The sequence below is a fragment of the Elephantulus edwardii genome, unplaced genomic scaffold, assembly GCF_000299155.1.
Source record: "Elephantulus edwardii isolate Elephantulus edwardi_28Jun2011 unplaced genomic scaffold, EleEdw1.0 scaffold00186, whole genome shotgun sequence".
Taxonomy (NCBI): domain Eukaryota; kingdom Metazoa; phylum Chordata; class Mammalia; order Macroscelidea; family Macroscelididae; genus Elephantulus; species Elephantulus edwardii.
The window spans coordinates 3,258,767-3,274,544 of NW_006399936.1; the positions used below are offsets into that span (position 1 = coordinate 3,258,767).

The 15,778-nt window shown below is 53.0% G+C and overlaps 1 protein-coding gene across 1 annotated transcript in view; it reads right to left on the bottom strand.

Annotated features, from left to right (window-relative positions):
- KIAA0556 (KIAA0556 ortholog) overlaps window positions 1-15,778 on the bottom strand; it is a 151,866-nt gene that overhangs the window by 51,998 nt on the left and 84,090 nt on the right. Inside the window, exon 14 of the mRNA XM_006896630.1 lies at window positions 11,889-12,026. Coding sequence (XP_006896692.1) covers window positions 11,889-12,026 — 138 coding nt within the window. The remainder of the gene's footprint in view (window positions 1-11,888; window positions 12,027-15,778) is intronic.

Below are 15,778 nucleotides of genomic sequence, written 5' to 3' on the forward strand. Positions count from 1 at the left end.
ACTCTGACCAACCACCACCACCCTCCAATTCTACAGAGCAGCAAGAGGACGGTTTTAACCTGGACTATGGCAGCCCCTTTGCTTAAAGCTTCCCAGTGACCTCCTACTGCCCCCAAGAGTAAACCTGGCTCCTTTGGGGGTCCCTTCATTCTCAAATGACAGACACAGCACTGCAGCCCCCTCTGAGCTCAGCTGCTGTCACACCCCACCTCCCTTGTTCTCTGTTGACAGAGCACAGGGGTCTCACCTTGCTCCCCGCTCCTGCCCTGCACCTGCGCACCCGCTGGCCTGACTCCTCCCTGCCCTCAGGGACCCTCCCTGCCCACTCTCTATCTCCCTGGGGAGTGGCCCCTGCCCTGCTGCTCCTGCTCCTCTATCCCATCCCGCTTTTATGTCCTCAGCTCTGCAATGACACTGCTTATCAGCTTTTCTACTTACTCAAAGGGAAGCGTCAAAGCAGCAGGGGCCCCGCTCAAGGGCCTAGCAGGTGTCTGACACCCAGCGGGCACACAACAATGACTCCGGGATTAATAATCCTCTCAGGGCAGCCCTGCTCTCTGACGGTATTCTGACAACACACCTGATAGAAAATTGGCGCTTGCTGGCTTCACTCTGAGATCAATTATCAGTGGCTTCTGATCTGCGTTTGGGATCTCTCGCTCACTCCCATTGCCATCCAGTCATAACTGACTCATAGCTGACCCTCTTGCAGGTCTGTAAGGCTGTCAACTGCACGGGAGGAGACTGCTATCTTTCTCCTCTGGAGCCGGTGCCGGACGGTCGGAACCGCTGGAGAGGCTGGGCCTTCGGGTCAGCAGGGCAACTCAGGATGGACTATGCCCTCAGAGTTCCTTCTGAGGATGTGGGACCCAAGATCCTAGAGGGTGCCCACCTGTACTTCCCTGCTCCCCCTTGAAAGCCAGGGGAGCAACCTCCAAGTAATTGAGGCTTCACAGTGACTTCAAAGGCCCATCAGGCCGGGGCCACCTGAGGAACCGGACTTCAATCACACAACTGCAGGAGGGCACGCGGTCAGCAGAGCTGACTCTCAGAGCGCTCCTTCCGTGTTTACGCCGACGTGTTCTCTGCTCAGCAGAGGCACAGAGCAAGCGTGTGCTGAGAATTAATCAGGGGATCGCTGGTTGGAAAGCACAGCCCGGGCAGCCTTCAATGACGAGGCCTGCCCAAGCACCGACTTGGAAAAATCTGGTGAGACCGAAACACTCTCCGTTAAAGACATCGGAGGGGGCACAGGGTAGGGGGAAATCCTTCTAGGACAGCACGGCCAGAAGGTGAGCATCTGGCTTTCATAATGGAAAGCCTGGCTTCTGAGATGTGCTCAGTGACCTTCCATTACGAATCGAGGGCACCTTGGCCTCCCACTTCTAACTGGCTGCAGCCGCCCAGCTCTCTCCGGAAGTCCAGCTGGCAGAGGACGGGGTTCAGGAGGCTGCCCGAGATGGGGGCTGCAAACTGTCGTGACCCCAGGGGCCAGGCAGGAACAGAGAGAGAAGGAACTGAGGTAGAAAGCACAAGAGAGTGAATATCTGGATGTGAAATGTTTAAAACACTCTGCAGTCTGAGGAAAGCAGACAATGGGCTGAAGGTGATGGATCTTCCCCTGAAGATCCCACTCTGAGAGGGAAGGTGGCTCCGTCACTTTCCTGGGAATTCCAAGTTTAAAAGACAAAGGACTGCACTATGCTAGGTGGTCCTCGGAACAATCTGGAAAGGCAGGCATGAGGGTCCCCGTCTTACAGGTGAAGTGAGACCCTCAGTGTCCTTTGCACAGCCAGGGCCCTTCTCTGCTGCCACACAACTGGTGTTTGGTGGAGCCGCCACCTCCCTGGGCTATGCTGGACCTCAACAAGGGGCTTGTTCTTGGGTTGGTCTGGTCCCGGACAGAGTAATCGTCACTCTTGTTATGTGCCATCAAGTCACTTGCAACTCATAGCGGCTGTATGTGCAACAGCTCTGAAGTCTGCCCTGTCCTGAGCCAGTCTCACTGATTCTGACACACCTTTTAAAAACTACACCTCCCTATGGACCAGTTTGGAAGCAGGAGTGGCATCCACTTCCTAAACAACATGCCTCCCGAAACTCTATGAACTTTGATAAATGTTGACGGTTGTAGAGGGCCTTCAGGCCTTTTGTTCTTGGGGTCGCTATGAGTTGTGCTCAACTCGAAGGCAAACAACAACAACATGGACCAGTAGGACCCTCCTACCCCCATTCAGTTCGCTCATCCCTCAGCAGAGGTAAATGGGGTGTGTTTGTGTGTATACACTAGATAGAAAGGCCTTCCACATTCCCCCCACACACATATTAATGCGCATATTAATGGACCCATCATCGCCTCTCAAAGGCTATGTCATGTCCCCACTGGGACAAATATATTGTGTGGGGGACTCTGTTGGTTTACCTCCCTTAACATCCCTCACTAATCTCTGTATAAGGAATGTCTTCAGGGATGTATCTAGTTTTTTTGCTTTTGTTTTTGCTTCTAAAGAACCGATGTGTTTCTTCATTACCATTAAACAGGCTATAAGCCGGAACTGTTTCCCTCTTTTATACTTTGTCTAAGAAGTTCAAGGTAAAATTGGATGATGTTGTCTACCTTAGCCTCCAGAATAATTTTTTTTCCCCATCCTTATTGTTTCCTGGGTGCTAATGTTTTATTCCTTGTTTAACCAGAGTTCTTGCTATGCCCTTTGCTAATGCCGTTTCAAGCCCCTCTGGGAACAGAATTTCCACAAGGCAACATACAAGCTCTGTGGTTGACATGTGATCAACACAGGCACCCTTCCTGGCCCGCATCTTGCATTTAACTATCCTTCTTCTTTACAGGTGCTGAGACCCAATCTTACTGAGACTGTAATACAAGTTGAAACACAACATTAAAGCTGTTTCCACTTAAGTCATTTCATGAACTCAACAAGACCACTTGGCACCCTGGCCCTGGGGTGGAATGGTACACAAACTGCTCAGCAGAGCTGAATGCAGTGGCACACCCCAGCAGAGGCCTGGGCACCCCCACTCACACCATCTCTACCGTGGGTGCGGCTGACACACACAGAGGGGAACATCTGGAGTGGAGGCTTGGCTGGGCCCACAGAAGCTCACTCTTCCTGGGTGGGAGAGCACCCCAAGTTAGCGTCCACAGTGACAATGCTCCACGGCCAGCATGTCCAGGGCCCTGCACAGAGTCTGTGTGCACGCCAGCCTTCCTCTCTCTCCGTCCCATGTGGGGACTTCAGAACAGCAGGGGCTTAGAGGCTGTGGGTTTGACTGGAAGTGCTCCTGGGCATCACATAGCAGGCTCGCTGTGTCTCCCCCAACTAACGAATGGTAGGTTTATCAAGGGCTTGTGGCCTTTGGAAGCCACATCCCTTCACCCCAGGTCGAGTGGAGTTTCTTCCTCTGGGCTCGGAGGGCTGGGCCTGCGACTTGACCCTGTACTATGGAGTGACTGTGCACATACATCTACCCCTCCACCTCCAGCACTCCGGGAGGGTGAGACCCTCCAGGCTTGCGGATGGGCTCTGATACACAAACTTGCTCTCCTCCGTGGAGCACCTAGATTTGAGAAGCTGCAGGGAGCCATGAGGTCTGTCAGGGAAGGGACCACAGTGGCCTTTCCCAATGTCCTTTGGGAAGGTCAAGGAAAACCACTGTGATGTGACATATTTCCTTAAAGGGGAAGACGGCAGTGTGATGCTATGACATTTCACAAGTGCCTCCCGAGTGCTGGGCCTTGGATACAACCCCAGGCTGCGGGCAGCATCAGGAGGGTGGCACACTCGGATGGACCCGCTGATAATCTAGGGCACAAACTGGGGGCCCGGCAGCTGGATTCGCACTTGCTCAGCCTGCGGAACATTTTCCAAATCACCTAATCAGTTGCTCCCATTTAGAAAGTGGAGCTTTCACGCGGCATTGTGCATTTCTGGCGTCTCCTGCAGAACGAGGCCATCCGAGGTACAGGCTGGTGCAGAGGCCCCGGTAGGGGCTGCCTGAGGGTGGGTCCCGGCTGGCAGCCCTCTCCACTGAGAGGCAGGACCCTAAGGTGCACACCAGACTGCCCTGTTAGTCATGTGATCACCAGCAAGCAGCTTCACTGCTCTGTTGCCTCAGTTTCCCCAGCTGCAACCATAGTACACATCTCACAGGACTGCCAGGCAGAACAAACGAACTCATATGTGGAAAGGGCTTTGATTTCTGCCCGGCATAGAACAAGTGATCAGGAAACAGGAGCCACCGTCCCTGTCTCGTGCCTGAGGCTGGCTGCTCACGGTGAGTCAGCACAGGCCTGAGAATCCCTGCTCTCTCCTGACTCCAGGTCTTTCCAACTCCTGTTCCCGACAAAAGCTAGCAAGCACACAGAGGAGGGACGTGTGTGCTTCAGGGAGGAAGGAAACCAGGATTGCTCTTGCTGCTTCTGGTCTGGATTTGGGTAGGTCAGGGCTGAAATTCCAGCAGGTAATTCTTACAACTTTATTCCATTCAACAAAGGGTGTGGGGAGGTCACCAGGGCCCTGGACTGTGTGGGACACGAGAGAAATGAAATAAACAAAAATTAAACAACAAACCCTTTTTTTACAAAGTCCAGAGCTTGCCTGCATCAGCCACTGCTGCTGTCTCGGTTCCAACTCATAGCAACTCCCCCCCCCCCAATCGGGCTTCTGGGGTCATAAATCATTAAGGGGGAAAATGCACATCTTCCTTCTGCAGAGCTGTGGATTCGAACCACCTGAGGGGCGTAGCCCCTGGACGTGCAGCACAGCTCACTCAGGACTGCGCCACAGCAGTTCCCTCGCCTGCCTATCAGGCCGCTGCAAACTCACATGTTCACAGCATCACAGTGAGCGGAGGGGGCACGGGGGTCGTGGGTGGTGGTGAGCTGGAGAACGCGCGCCTGGTCAGCCTAGAAGGGGCAGCAGCCTTTCACCGCCAGACAGCGTCTGTCATGTTGGGAACGTGGCCAGCTCATCAAAAGCCAGTTTTCACACACCATTAAGTGATTCACAAGCTGTAAAACATGGGTGCAGGCCAAGTGGAATGCATCAGCAGGATGGGGGCACCTGTTTGTGGTATCTGAGGAAAAGCCCAGGGGAAGCATGTGATTTGCCCCAGAAGGGACTGGCTATAGGCATAGTCAGAAAAGGACCTTGGGGCAGGCTGGGGAGGCGTAGGGCTTGTGCATAAAGAGGTGTAAGCAGGGCCTTGATGCTCTGGGAAGTAGTAAAGGGAAAGCACCAGAACTGCTGGGAACAGCAGGCGCAAAGGCTCAGAGGCTGGACTGGAAGCGCCTCAAAGAGGGTGGCTGGTTCAGAAAGAGGCGAACGTCACATAGGATGGGAAGGCCACACAGAAAGATCTTGGTCCAGAAGACAAGAGGCAACAGCTCAGATGATCTGGGAGCTGAGCAGGGATGACAATGGGGCGGGTAGTGTGACAAATGTGCCACTATTGGAAGGACACTGTCAGGCCTGTGATATCAAAAGCTTCATCACAGCTTCCAACTGTGAATGTAGGCCTACTACTGCCAGATCATCCAGTTCCCAAGGAAAATCCAGACTCCACATTTTCATGCAAAACCTCTCCCGTTGAGAGGTGCTGTGGAAGCTCTCAGCGAGCTGCATTAGGAGGTCTAATGGTAAGCTGCACTACAATCCCAAAGGCACACGGTTCAAATCCACCAGCGGCTACACAAGAGAAGGATACACAATCTCCTCCCATGTAATTCTCTACCTCTGAAAACCCACTGGAGGGTCAGCTTTGGGTGAGTTCCAACTCAGCAGAAATCAACAATAACATACAACTGTAGTGGCCTAGCGGGTAAGGAATTGTGCTGTCAACCCAAAGGCAAGTAGTTCAAATCCACCAGCTGCTCAACAGGAGAAAGACAGGCAATTGCCTCCTGCAAATTACAGCCTCTGAAAACATGCTGGAGGGTCAGCTAAGAGTTAGTTCTGACTCAACAACACACAACAACAGTCTTGGGGGCCTTTACAGGAAGCAGGGTAGGGGGAAGCTGTGTGTACAGCAGCTCCCTGGAGACATGCAGTAGTTGAAGAACCTGCCCAGATCTCCCCAGTTTTGGAGACCTTGCTTAATCCCCAGTTACAGCCCCAGCGCCAGGCCCACTGAGCTGTCATTCACAGCCGTCCCACGGGACCTAGTCTAGACCATGAGCTTGCATGGGCAGCTGCGTGTCTGACTCCCTGCCCAGCATGTCTGACTCTTTCCCAACGTGTCTGACTCTTTCCCAGCGTGTCTGTCTCCCTGCCCAGTGTGATGCCAGGGCAGCATGATCAACAGTCCTTGCTGATGAGCAGAGAGAAGAGTGGAGATGGGGACAAGGACCTGCCCGTGGCCATCATGCCTGCATCTGCCCGAGTGTGGACTCTGGCCCCAGTCCCAGCTGCATCCCACCCATCTGAGAGCTGTGCTGATGACCGACAAGGGTCTAGATCCAGTCTCAGGTCAACGTTCCAGCACGTTCTCACACACAACTGGAGCTGTCCCTTGTCCACCAGCCACTCTGCTAAGACACCATCACGCTTCAGAGGCCAAGAGTGCCCGGACGCTGTCACTGGCCAGAAGATGTGATAAATGTCACGCTATCAGTCACAATGACCGCTGGCCAAATGAGGTTGTGTCTCTAACTTCAAAGCCACTGCCATATTTGGCCTTTGGTTTGTATCCTGATCCAAACAAACCAATTCTAAAAAGATAAGGAAGGATATTTGAATATGGACTTGGGTATGGGGGGGTGGTGGTGATGTGGAGCCCAGGACTGAGGACCGTTGTTGTTGTTAGGTGCCATGGAATCGACGTCCACTCAGCCTCCTCTGAACCGTGGACGTGAACCCTGCTCTAGCCTGTGTCATCCTCACCATCTCTGATACACTTGAGCCTTTTGTTAAGAGTCACTGGGTCAAACCATCACATCAAGGGTCTTCCTCTCTTTTGCCCACTCTCCATCTTTCTAAGCACGGCGTCTTCTTCCGAGGATTTGCCTCTCGTAACAACACGCCCCAAATATGTGAGACAAAGCTTCACCATTCTTGCCGCTAAGAAGCATCCTGGTTGCACTTTTGCTGAGCCGTTATTTGTTTGTTTTACTGGCAGCCATTGGCTATTCAGTGTTCTTCTCAAGACTGCAACCCAGAGACATTGATTCTTCTTCTGTCATCCTTATTCACTGCCCAACCTTCAGATGCATAGCAAGTCATTTAAAACACCACAGCACTGGAGGATAATAATTACTCTCAAGCACGGTAGTGACCCTGGGTTATGTTTTTAAAAACCCAGACCTATCTTTTAGAGTTTCATATTGAAGTACTTATGAGTGAAATGGCACAATATCTATAATTACTTTCAAATGCTTCAGAGACAGACGAAACAAGAGGGGCAGAATGTCATTAACCACCTGAGTCGGATGACAGGAGTGGAAATCGTGAGTGAACTAATCAATTTCTCTCTACTTTTTGCATTTGTTCAAAAACGTCCAGGGGGAGAAATCAGCACAAAGATGGCAAGTATTGTTGTGTTTCTTCTTCCCATAAGAGCTGCCACCCCAGTCCTGACCAGTATCATCTGTAGCTGGACTAAGCTCCAAGCCTTCTCTGTGCCCACTCCGCCCTCAACCCTCGCCATTCCTTGATTCATTCTGCCCCGGCTCCCAGAGTGATCTTTTCAACTCCTCACTCAGATCATTTGATCTAGGTTAGGCATTTCATCAGGGAACACCACATACGCGGCCCACGCACACTATCACGTCCTCCTCCTAAGCTGAAGGCAAACACCCAGCTCAGTCCTGGTGTGTTTTTTTTTCCCCCCCTGATGAACCCGATCCTTCTCAAGATGACACTCCATGTCTCCACTTCCAATCAGCATTGGGGGAGGGGGGGTAAAAAAGATGCTGTCTGCGTGCCAATGAGCGTCTCAACGCACTAAGGCCTGGCTTCTTCAGTTACAAGACGGGGGGCTAATCCCTCACTCTAATTTGCAGGGATGTTGGGGGATTAAGTGAGGTGATTGATTTATCAAATATTTACTGCAGCCCTCAGAAGGCCTCAAACGTGCTTGAGACACGCAGTACTTAGTGAATGGAGATGACAAATACAGGCACCTGTGTGCTGCCTTCCGTGAGTCAGCTGTACATGGACTGGTCACGGCCTCCACGTCCTGCCTTCCCCCCTCAAGTCTGTCCCTTCCTCTCCCAGGTCCGTCCCTCTGCTCCGGGCCAGCTCACACTCACCACGTCACCCAGAGAGGGGCGCAGAGCCCACAACGCTACCTGAGGATGTAAGGCTTTCCAAGAAAAAAAGATTCTTCCCCCCACACCCCAGTCACTTCTTTCCTTATGGCCGGACTAGTTTCCCACATTTAACTTCTCTTCCTTGGATTCCACACATAAAACAGTATTAACAAGCTGTGTCTCCCAGGCTGGGCTATATTTCCTGTAAGCTCTCATTTTATCTCCTCTAAAACACACAGCGATTGCGTCCCCTGGAGAATATGAAATAAAACTAACCTGCAGCTGCATTTGTTTGCACTTTCCCTGGCGGTAAATTCTGGCAGCAGACGTGTGTGTGTGTGTGTGTGTGTGTGTGTGTGTGTGTGTGTGTGTCACAAACGCGGCACCCTGTCAGGGACCACAGGCTCCTCTTCTTTCCTAGAAACACTGTGGAGTTTCCAATCCCTGTGGCCCACGACCCACCCACAACAGCAGGTCTGAGCTCTCTCTGGAGGGTCTCTGGAGACCCCTCCCTCTTGATTCTGTGCACACAGAAAAGGCTGAGGAGAGGTTAAGAAAGGTGGGCCACATCCTATTTTCTCTGAAATCCAGCACATAAAATCCACTTGTATCAGCCTCAGGTATATGTACAGTGACGGGGCTGAGCTAGAGAATGGGGCACCCGTTCCAGAAGGAAACGAGGTGCCAAGTAGGGCTTGGCGATGGTAGGATGTGGTCCAAGATGCCCTGGGCGTGTTACAACGGTGTCCTGGGCCCTGGTGCCCAGCCGGGTACTGTCATATCCACAGCACCTCCCGCACTTGTCCCCGTGAATTTTTGTTTTTCCATATTGAAATCTGAAGCACGTTCTTATAAAACTCCAGAAAGCTAATCTGAGGGAGCTTTCTGTTCCTCCTCTCAGGCAGCGGGGCTGTGTCTGCTCTGTCAATGCTCCAGACGACAGGCGCTCCACCAGCTCTGATAGGAAGCTGGTCAGCTGGGTGACCAAACATCAACATGAAGAAGCAATGGAAAGGGGACAGGTAATGGGAAGAGGCAGCCCTGATGTTCCAGGATTTGACTCCCGGCTTGGCCTTTTATCCACTCTGTGGCTGGAACATGCAAGCCAAAACTCCTACGCTCCCTGCTCATCTGGACAACAAGAGAGTCATACCACTGCCCACTGCCCACTGGAGAAACAGACTCATCCGTCCATCCATTCATCAACCATTCACTTGTATGTGCTCTGGGAAGGGCTTGGGCCCTGCCTTCAAGACGCCCACAGCGTTATGGGGGAGGAATGATGTAGATGACCATGATGCCAGGAGGAGGGGGAAGGGTTGACTTCTCAGGAGAGGGATGTCTACGTTTCCCAGAAATACGAGCGCAGAGAGAAATATTTTGAGTTGTGATGGGAGGGACCATCCCAAAGGTGAATATGGAGGGTGTTAGAGACCTATGAGCAACTGGTATTGTTGGGAAGTGACACAGACAGAGCATGGAGGAAGGAAGGACCTGGGTCAGGGGGACTAGAGGGACTAGAGTCCTGATCTGCTCAGGGAACTTGACCTTGAGCCTCTGGGTCAAGGAGCCCCTGAGGGTTAGAAGCCAGAGAAGAATGACGAGCGCCCCCTGGTGGCCGCTGGAGGGCAGACGTGAGGGGTGCAACGGGTAGGTTGTGCATCTCAACATCTCAGCTTCTTGGCACCTCGGCACCTTTGCCGGGCAGTTCACTCCACCTGGATGCCCTGGCTCCTTGGCTGCCCGTGGAGCCCAGCACGCAGCAGAACGTGCCCTGTCTCTCCCGGTCTGAAGCACACCTCTTTCTCCAGCACTTGCTGGAGCAACTCCAACTCTAAGGAGTCTGGTCTGAACTGCGTGGTGGTTACACAAGAATGTCAGCGAGTCATAAACGTGGGAAAGGAGTGCGGGTGACGCAGTCCACAGCGTCGTGCACTGAGAACCAGAAAGGTGTATGAGTATGAGGCAGCAGGTGCTGGGGGAGGAAGACGGGCAGTCTCTCTGTGCAGTCACAGCCTTGGGACCCCATGAAGGGTGGCTGCGAGCTGGACTAGGGCGGGGATGTGTGTGTGTCTCAGTCAAGACATTTACAAGCCAGCAAAGCTGATGCCAGAAGCCAGACGGGCAGCTCCTTGGGGAGATGCAGGCCGGGCAGCACTGGCTGGCATGCCTGTATGACACCCAGCATCTGACACCTGGGCATAGGCTTGTCAGCCTCACCCCGGCCCCACACTCCCTCCGGCCCTTCCAAAGGTTGCAGGCTGAGGATTGGCTCTTGTACTCTCTCACTTGCATTATTATATTACTTCTCTTATAACAGATGGGAGCTGAAGGGGAGAGGATTTTTGTCCTTGGCTTACCTATCAGAAGAGGAACAAGAGAGGCTGAAGTCTCCTTCCTGTCCTTCTTCTTGCCTTTAGCTCCCTCCCGGGCCGAGGGGGCTTCAGTAGGATGCCCTGGCCACGTGGGTACATGCCCTGGCCATGTGGGTACACACCTATGCCATGTGAGTTCATGTCTGGCCACGTGGGTTCACTCCCTGGCCACGTGGGTACACGCCCTGGCCACGTGGGTACACACCTTTGCCACGTGAGTTCACGCCTGGCCATGTGGGTTCACATCCTGGCCACGTGGGTTCACACCCTGGCCACGTGGATACACACCTTGGTCATGTGGGTTCATGCCTTGGCCATGTGGGTTCATGCCTTGGCCAGGTGAGTTCACGCCCTGGCCATGTGGGTTCACATCCTGGCCATGTGGGTTCACTCTGCCACTGTACTGTGTAGTATGTTTCCATTTACATGTCTGTTTGTTTTCAAATGAGAAGCCCCCTCACTGCTGGACTGTGTCTTTGACACTAGTGTCCCCAGAGGGCATCATGAGGCCCAAGGGCACAAACAAGTGAAAACAAATAAACAAATGCAAAGGAATACAGAGAAACAGCCAAGCCGGCAGGGGCAGGCAGCAGTCCTAAAGTCAGGATAGATTCTCAGACCAAAGAGCATGTGGGTGACGAGCCCCACTCCTCAGGGTCACATACCAGGACCCTGTGCACCTCCTGGAGGCTGGGGAGACATGCAGAATCTCCATCCGGGGCTGAACTGGAACCTGTACGTCAGCAGGACGCACAAGGTGCCTGCACGTTAAAGACACACTGGCCAAGAGAACCAGACTAGAGTCTAACCGCAAGGTTCAAATCCCCACCCAGTTTGTGAACTGGGTGACTCAGAGTAAGTCACTTAACCTCCCAGCACCTCCCTTTTCCTTATCTGTAAAATGGGGCTAATGATATGAACAATCACAGAGTTGAGGTAGGGGTTAAATGGTTCCCAGCTGAGCCCCCAGGAAACGTTCATGGGCCCTGCTGAAAGTGACTTGCAGATGGCATGTGCTGATGATTCTCAGGGGGTATTCCAGTCCCCTAATAGGAGGCAGGCCTCACTTCTGAAGCTGTGGGAGACAGAGGCTCTGGGCTCTGGGCTCCTGGAAGTTCTGACAGTGCAGTGTGATCACCCTGGAGCTGGGGCAACAGGGCCTCCTGTATCCATCTGGCAACTTCAGGCAAACTGCTAAGGGCTTCCATCAACCTGGTGCCGAGAGAGGCACAGAGGCCGCTACTTACCCCATCAGCTGTCCAGTAATTCCAGACCCGGATCTTGGCCAGCCCGAAGTCACGCAGCTGCTGTGTGTTTCGGAGAAGAAAGACGAGCTGGAGAGGTGGCTGGAAGGGGCACGTCCACACGGGAAGGTCCTTCTTGCTCTGAAATGTCAGCAGAAGAGGGACATCGTGAGCCCATTTCTACCTTGTCTTGAAGTCAGTTGATGCTGACTCTTGTGAGAAAACCAGGGGAGGGGTCAGGGCATGAAGCTGGACAGCCACGAGCTCTCATTCCATCCGGACTGCACTTGACTGCAGGTTCGATCCTCGGCCTGGCACGAGGCTGCCTTGTGAGGCCCTCTGAACGGCCATGCAGAAAGGAGTTTAAAATGTGGCGAGGTTTACTTTCATCAACTTAGTCTGCTCTGAGCGGCACACTGGAGATGGGGGACTGGAGAGATGATGGCCGGACAGAAGCCACCACAGGGCTGTGTGGTTATCCCTCAGCAGAGCCTCAGATTTCCTGTTGTGAAACCATGAAGCATTTTTAAAACTTAAAATCAGGGAAGGTAAGGAAGTAAGCGGCTCCAGCCTTCGTTGGGAGGGGTCACGGTGCTGACCCTTGGCATCTCCAGCCTGGGGACTCCAGTGTGTACCCCTGCAGAGCAAGACCTGTTCCAGGCCCCGGGATCTGAGAGCAGGGCAGTCAGGCTGGGGGTTGGACGTTCCTTCTCAGCTCCAGGCACCTCCTGTCATGCTCTCCAGACACCAACAAACCCCCATCTAACATGTGTCCACCTGACAAACCCCCAGCTGCCCTGCACAGGCTTTCTCTCCACTCGCTCCTGGAAATGTACTAATGGTGAGAGGGCCCCTCTATGACTGTTTCTATATGACTGCTCGCCCCCATCACCTGTTTCTGTATCACTGCTCGCCCCCATGACCTGCTTGCCTCCCTGTGTCACTCTCCCACGGCTCAGGGGAACTGGAGGTGGAGAATTCATCCCAGAATCCTCAGCGCGCTGAATAGGTCAATGGACAAAGGGAATCTACTTCTCCAACGTTTCAGGGAGTTTTAAAGTAACAATATTCTCAATGTTGTTAGCAGAGGCTATTCCTTAGAGAGGGACATCAAACTTGGAGAGCTGAAGGGTTGGTGAAAGAGAGGAAGACCCTCAACCAGATGGATTGACACAGTGTCTGCTGCAAGGGGCCTGAGTGTGTCAGAAATCATGACGACGGCAGGATAGGATAGGACAGAGTTCTGATCTATTGTGTATAGGTTCACTCGATTGGACAGCACCTAACTGCAATACCAACAACAAAGTTTCAAAGGACAAGCTGTCCTCTCATGGACACTATAGAGAAGGAACTATTAACGAGATCTGGTCTGTTGGGGTATTTGAATTACAAGGGGCTTTCTATTACAAAAAGACAAATTCACTGGCAACACTTCAATATGGGGGAGATCACAATCTTCAAGGGAATTCATCATGAATCCTGGTGGCTGTGGCAGTGTGTGTGTGTGTGTGTGTGTGTGACTGTCCCTTTACTAGGGGTAGATCCAGTATCACAGGCACCATCACTCACTAGGTTTAGACCTCGCCCCCTCATCTGTGCCCCCTCCTGGCCCCTGCTTCACCTCTGAGCAACCACAGAAGCCCCACCTGTGTCTCTGACACTGCTGGGCAGTAGGAGTCTCTTTTCTCGAAAGGGTTTGAGGATGTCTCCACAGACCCCGACACCAGGAGCGGGGTGACCCGACAGAGCCACAGAAGGCAGAGGAGGGCTGAATCAGGCTCTGCTGGCCCCCAGGGAGTGGGGGGCCCCAGCTGCGGGCAGGACACAGGAGACTTGTTCCCAGGCAACAATGGAGCCTTTCAGGAGGGAGGAGGCTGCTTTTGTTAAGGGGGAGGGATGAGTTCAAGGGGTTCTGGCTTCTTCTTGGCAACTTTCTCGGGCTCTGCAAGAACTCTGAGTGCTCCGGGCAGCTGTGAGGGGTCAGGAAGGCCCATCTTGGGGGTCCAGCGGGCAAGGATCGTTCCTGAGCTGAGCCAGGCCTGACGTGGGTCCCTGTGGCTGCCTGACAGGGAAGAGGCTGACGCCTGACCCAGACGCAGGCGAGGGGGCTGGCATTGATTTTCCTTCCTGTTTCTGACAGCAGGAGCAAGGACAGAGGGCTGAGGATGGGAATGGTGGTGTTCAAAGTCAAAGAACATTAACCTGCAGACAACTCAGGGCCTCATTAGCAACTGACAGCTTTACTGAGAGGGGCTGACGAGCCACTGACCCGAGGCATGCTGGGTAAGGCCCCAGGGGCCAGGCCAGCAGACCAGGCAGCTACTCCCACCCATCACTGGGGGCAAGGAAGACAGCAGGCAAGGGGTGAGGGCATTTCACAGTGCTATTTATGCCATTCTCTGGAAATCCTAGGAGGGGGGTCTTGCTGGAAGACCCTTGTTACAGAGGGAAAACCAGCTCAGAAAGGGCTATAATTTGCCCTCCTTTGCTCCACACTCAAGTGGTGATGGAGCATCTGAATCTAGATTTCTGATTCATTAATAATATACCTGTCTTAGTATAGGGACACACACAAACGCGTGCGCGCGCACACACACACACACACAGCAGACAACAAGGCAAGGACTGGAGTGTTCCTGGTTTATTTAGACCCTACAGGAAGCATCAGTCAGGGTGGACGTGAGCCAGAGGAGGGAAGGAGCCAGCCATCCCTGTGGGGAACTGGAGTTTCACCACACAGGGGACTCTGGGAGCCAGGGCAGAACAAGCCGTGGGGTTCTGGGCATTGGGTTCTTGGGGTTGGAGCATTAATCCACCATGATCCATGAGATACTGCTTCTGGGCACCTCACTCCCGTCTCCCTCCCCCAGTTTGGGCCTGCTGCATGGAAGGTAAAGAAAGCAAGTTCCCAGTGAAGAAATGGCAATGCTGACCGTCAGAAGGGTATCCAGTGTGCCCACGGGTGGAAGGGGCCACGAGGAGGCCCACGCTGCTGCCATTCATGTTACCTGACAAACACCAACTGACAGAGTCCCCCTGTGGACAGGAGGTCTGCTGCTGAAAAGGACCCAGCAGGCTCCAGCTCTGCTTACCAGGGGAGGCACACATCCAATTCACCCCTACAAATCTACTGACTCAACTTACTGTCGAACAGTCCAAACAGATGCCTCACTGGGCCTCCAGCAGGTTTTCAGAGGCTGTTAAGGACACTGGAGAAGACTGCCTATCTTTCTCCCTCGGGGTAGCTAGTGGATTTGAACCACTAACCTTTGAGTTGACAGTGTAACTCCTTACCCTTACTCCTAACTAGGCCAGCAAAGCTCCCTACAAATCTACCAGGCTGGGGTAAATTCTATGAAGACAGTAAGAGAATCACTCCTGGCTAATGAAAAAGAAAAGACCTTTTTAGAATGATGGCCAGGGGCAGCCTCCCTAAGGCAGCAACCTTCCAACACTTAAACCAAGCATGCTGCTGTTCTATTCCAACACAATCTAACACAGATCCCGCCACCCATAAGGAGGGTGCCCAAGGGCCCTCGGAAGTCACTCCAATTTCATTCTGTAAACAAGTGACTGCAGAAAAAGGGAAAAGACCACAGATACCTGCACCAACTTGGATGGATTTCAAGGGTATTTTGCTGTTTGAGTTCAGGGAGCTCCGGTGGCCTAGTGGTAAGAAGCTGCGCTGCAATCCCAAAAGGCATGCGGTTCTAATTCGCTCGCTGCGCCACGGGAGAAGGATGGGCAATATCTTCCATGGGAGAAGGATCCTCCCGTGCAACTAAACGGCCTCTGAAAACCCCACGGGAGGGTCAGACAGCTATGAGTTGGTTCTGACTTGGTGGCACACACCAGTAACAACATGCTGAATGCAAAAGTCAAGACTCAGAATG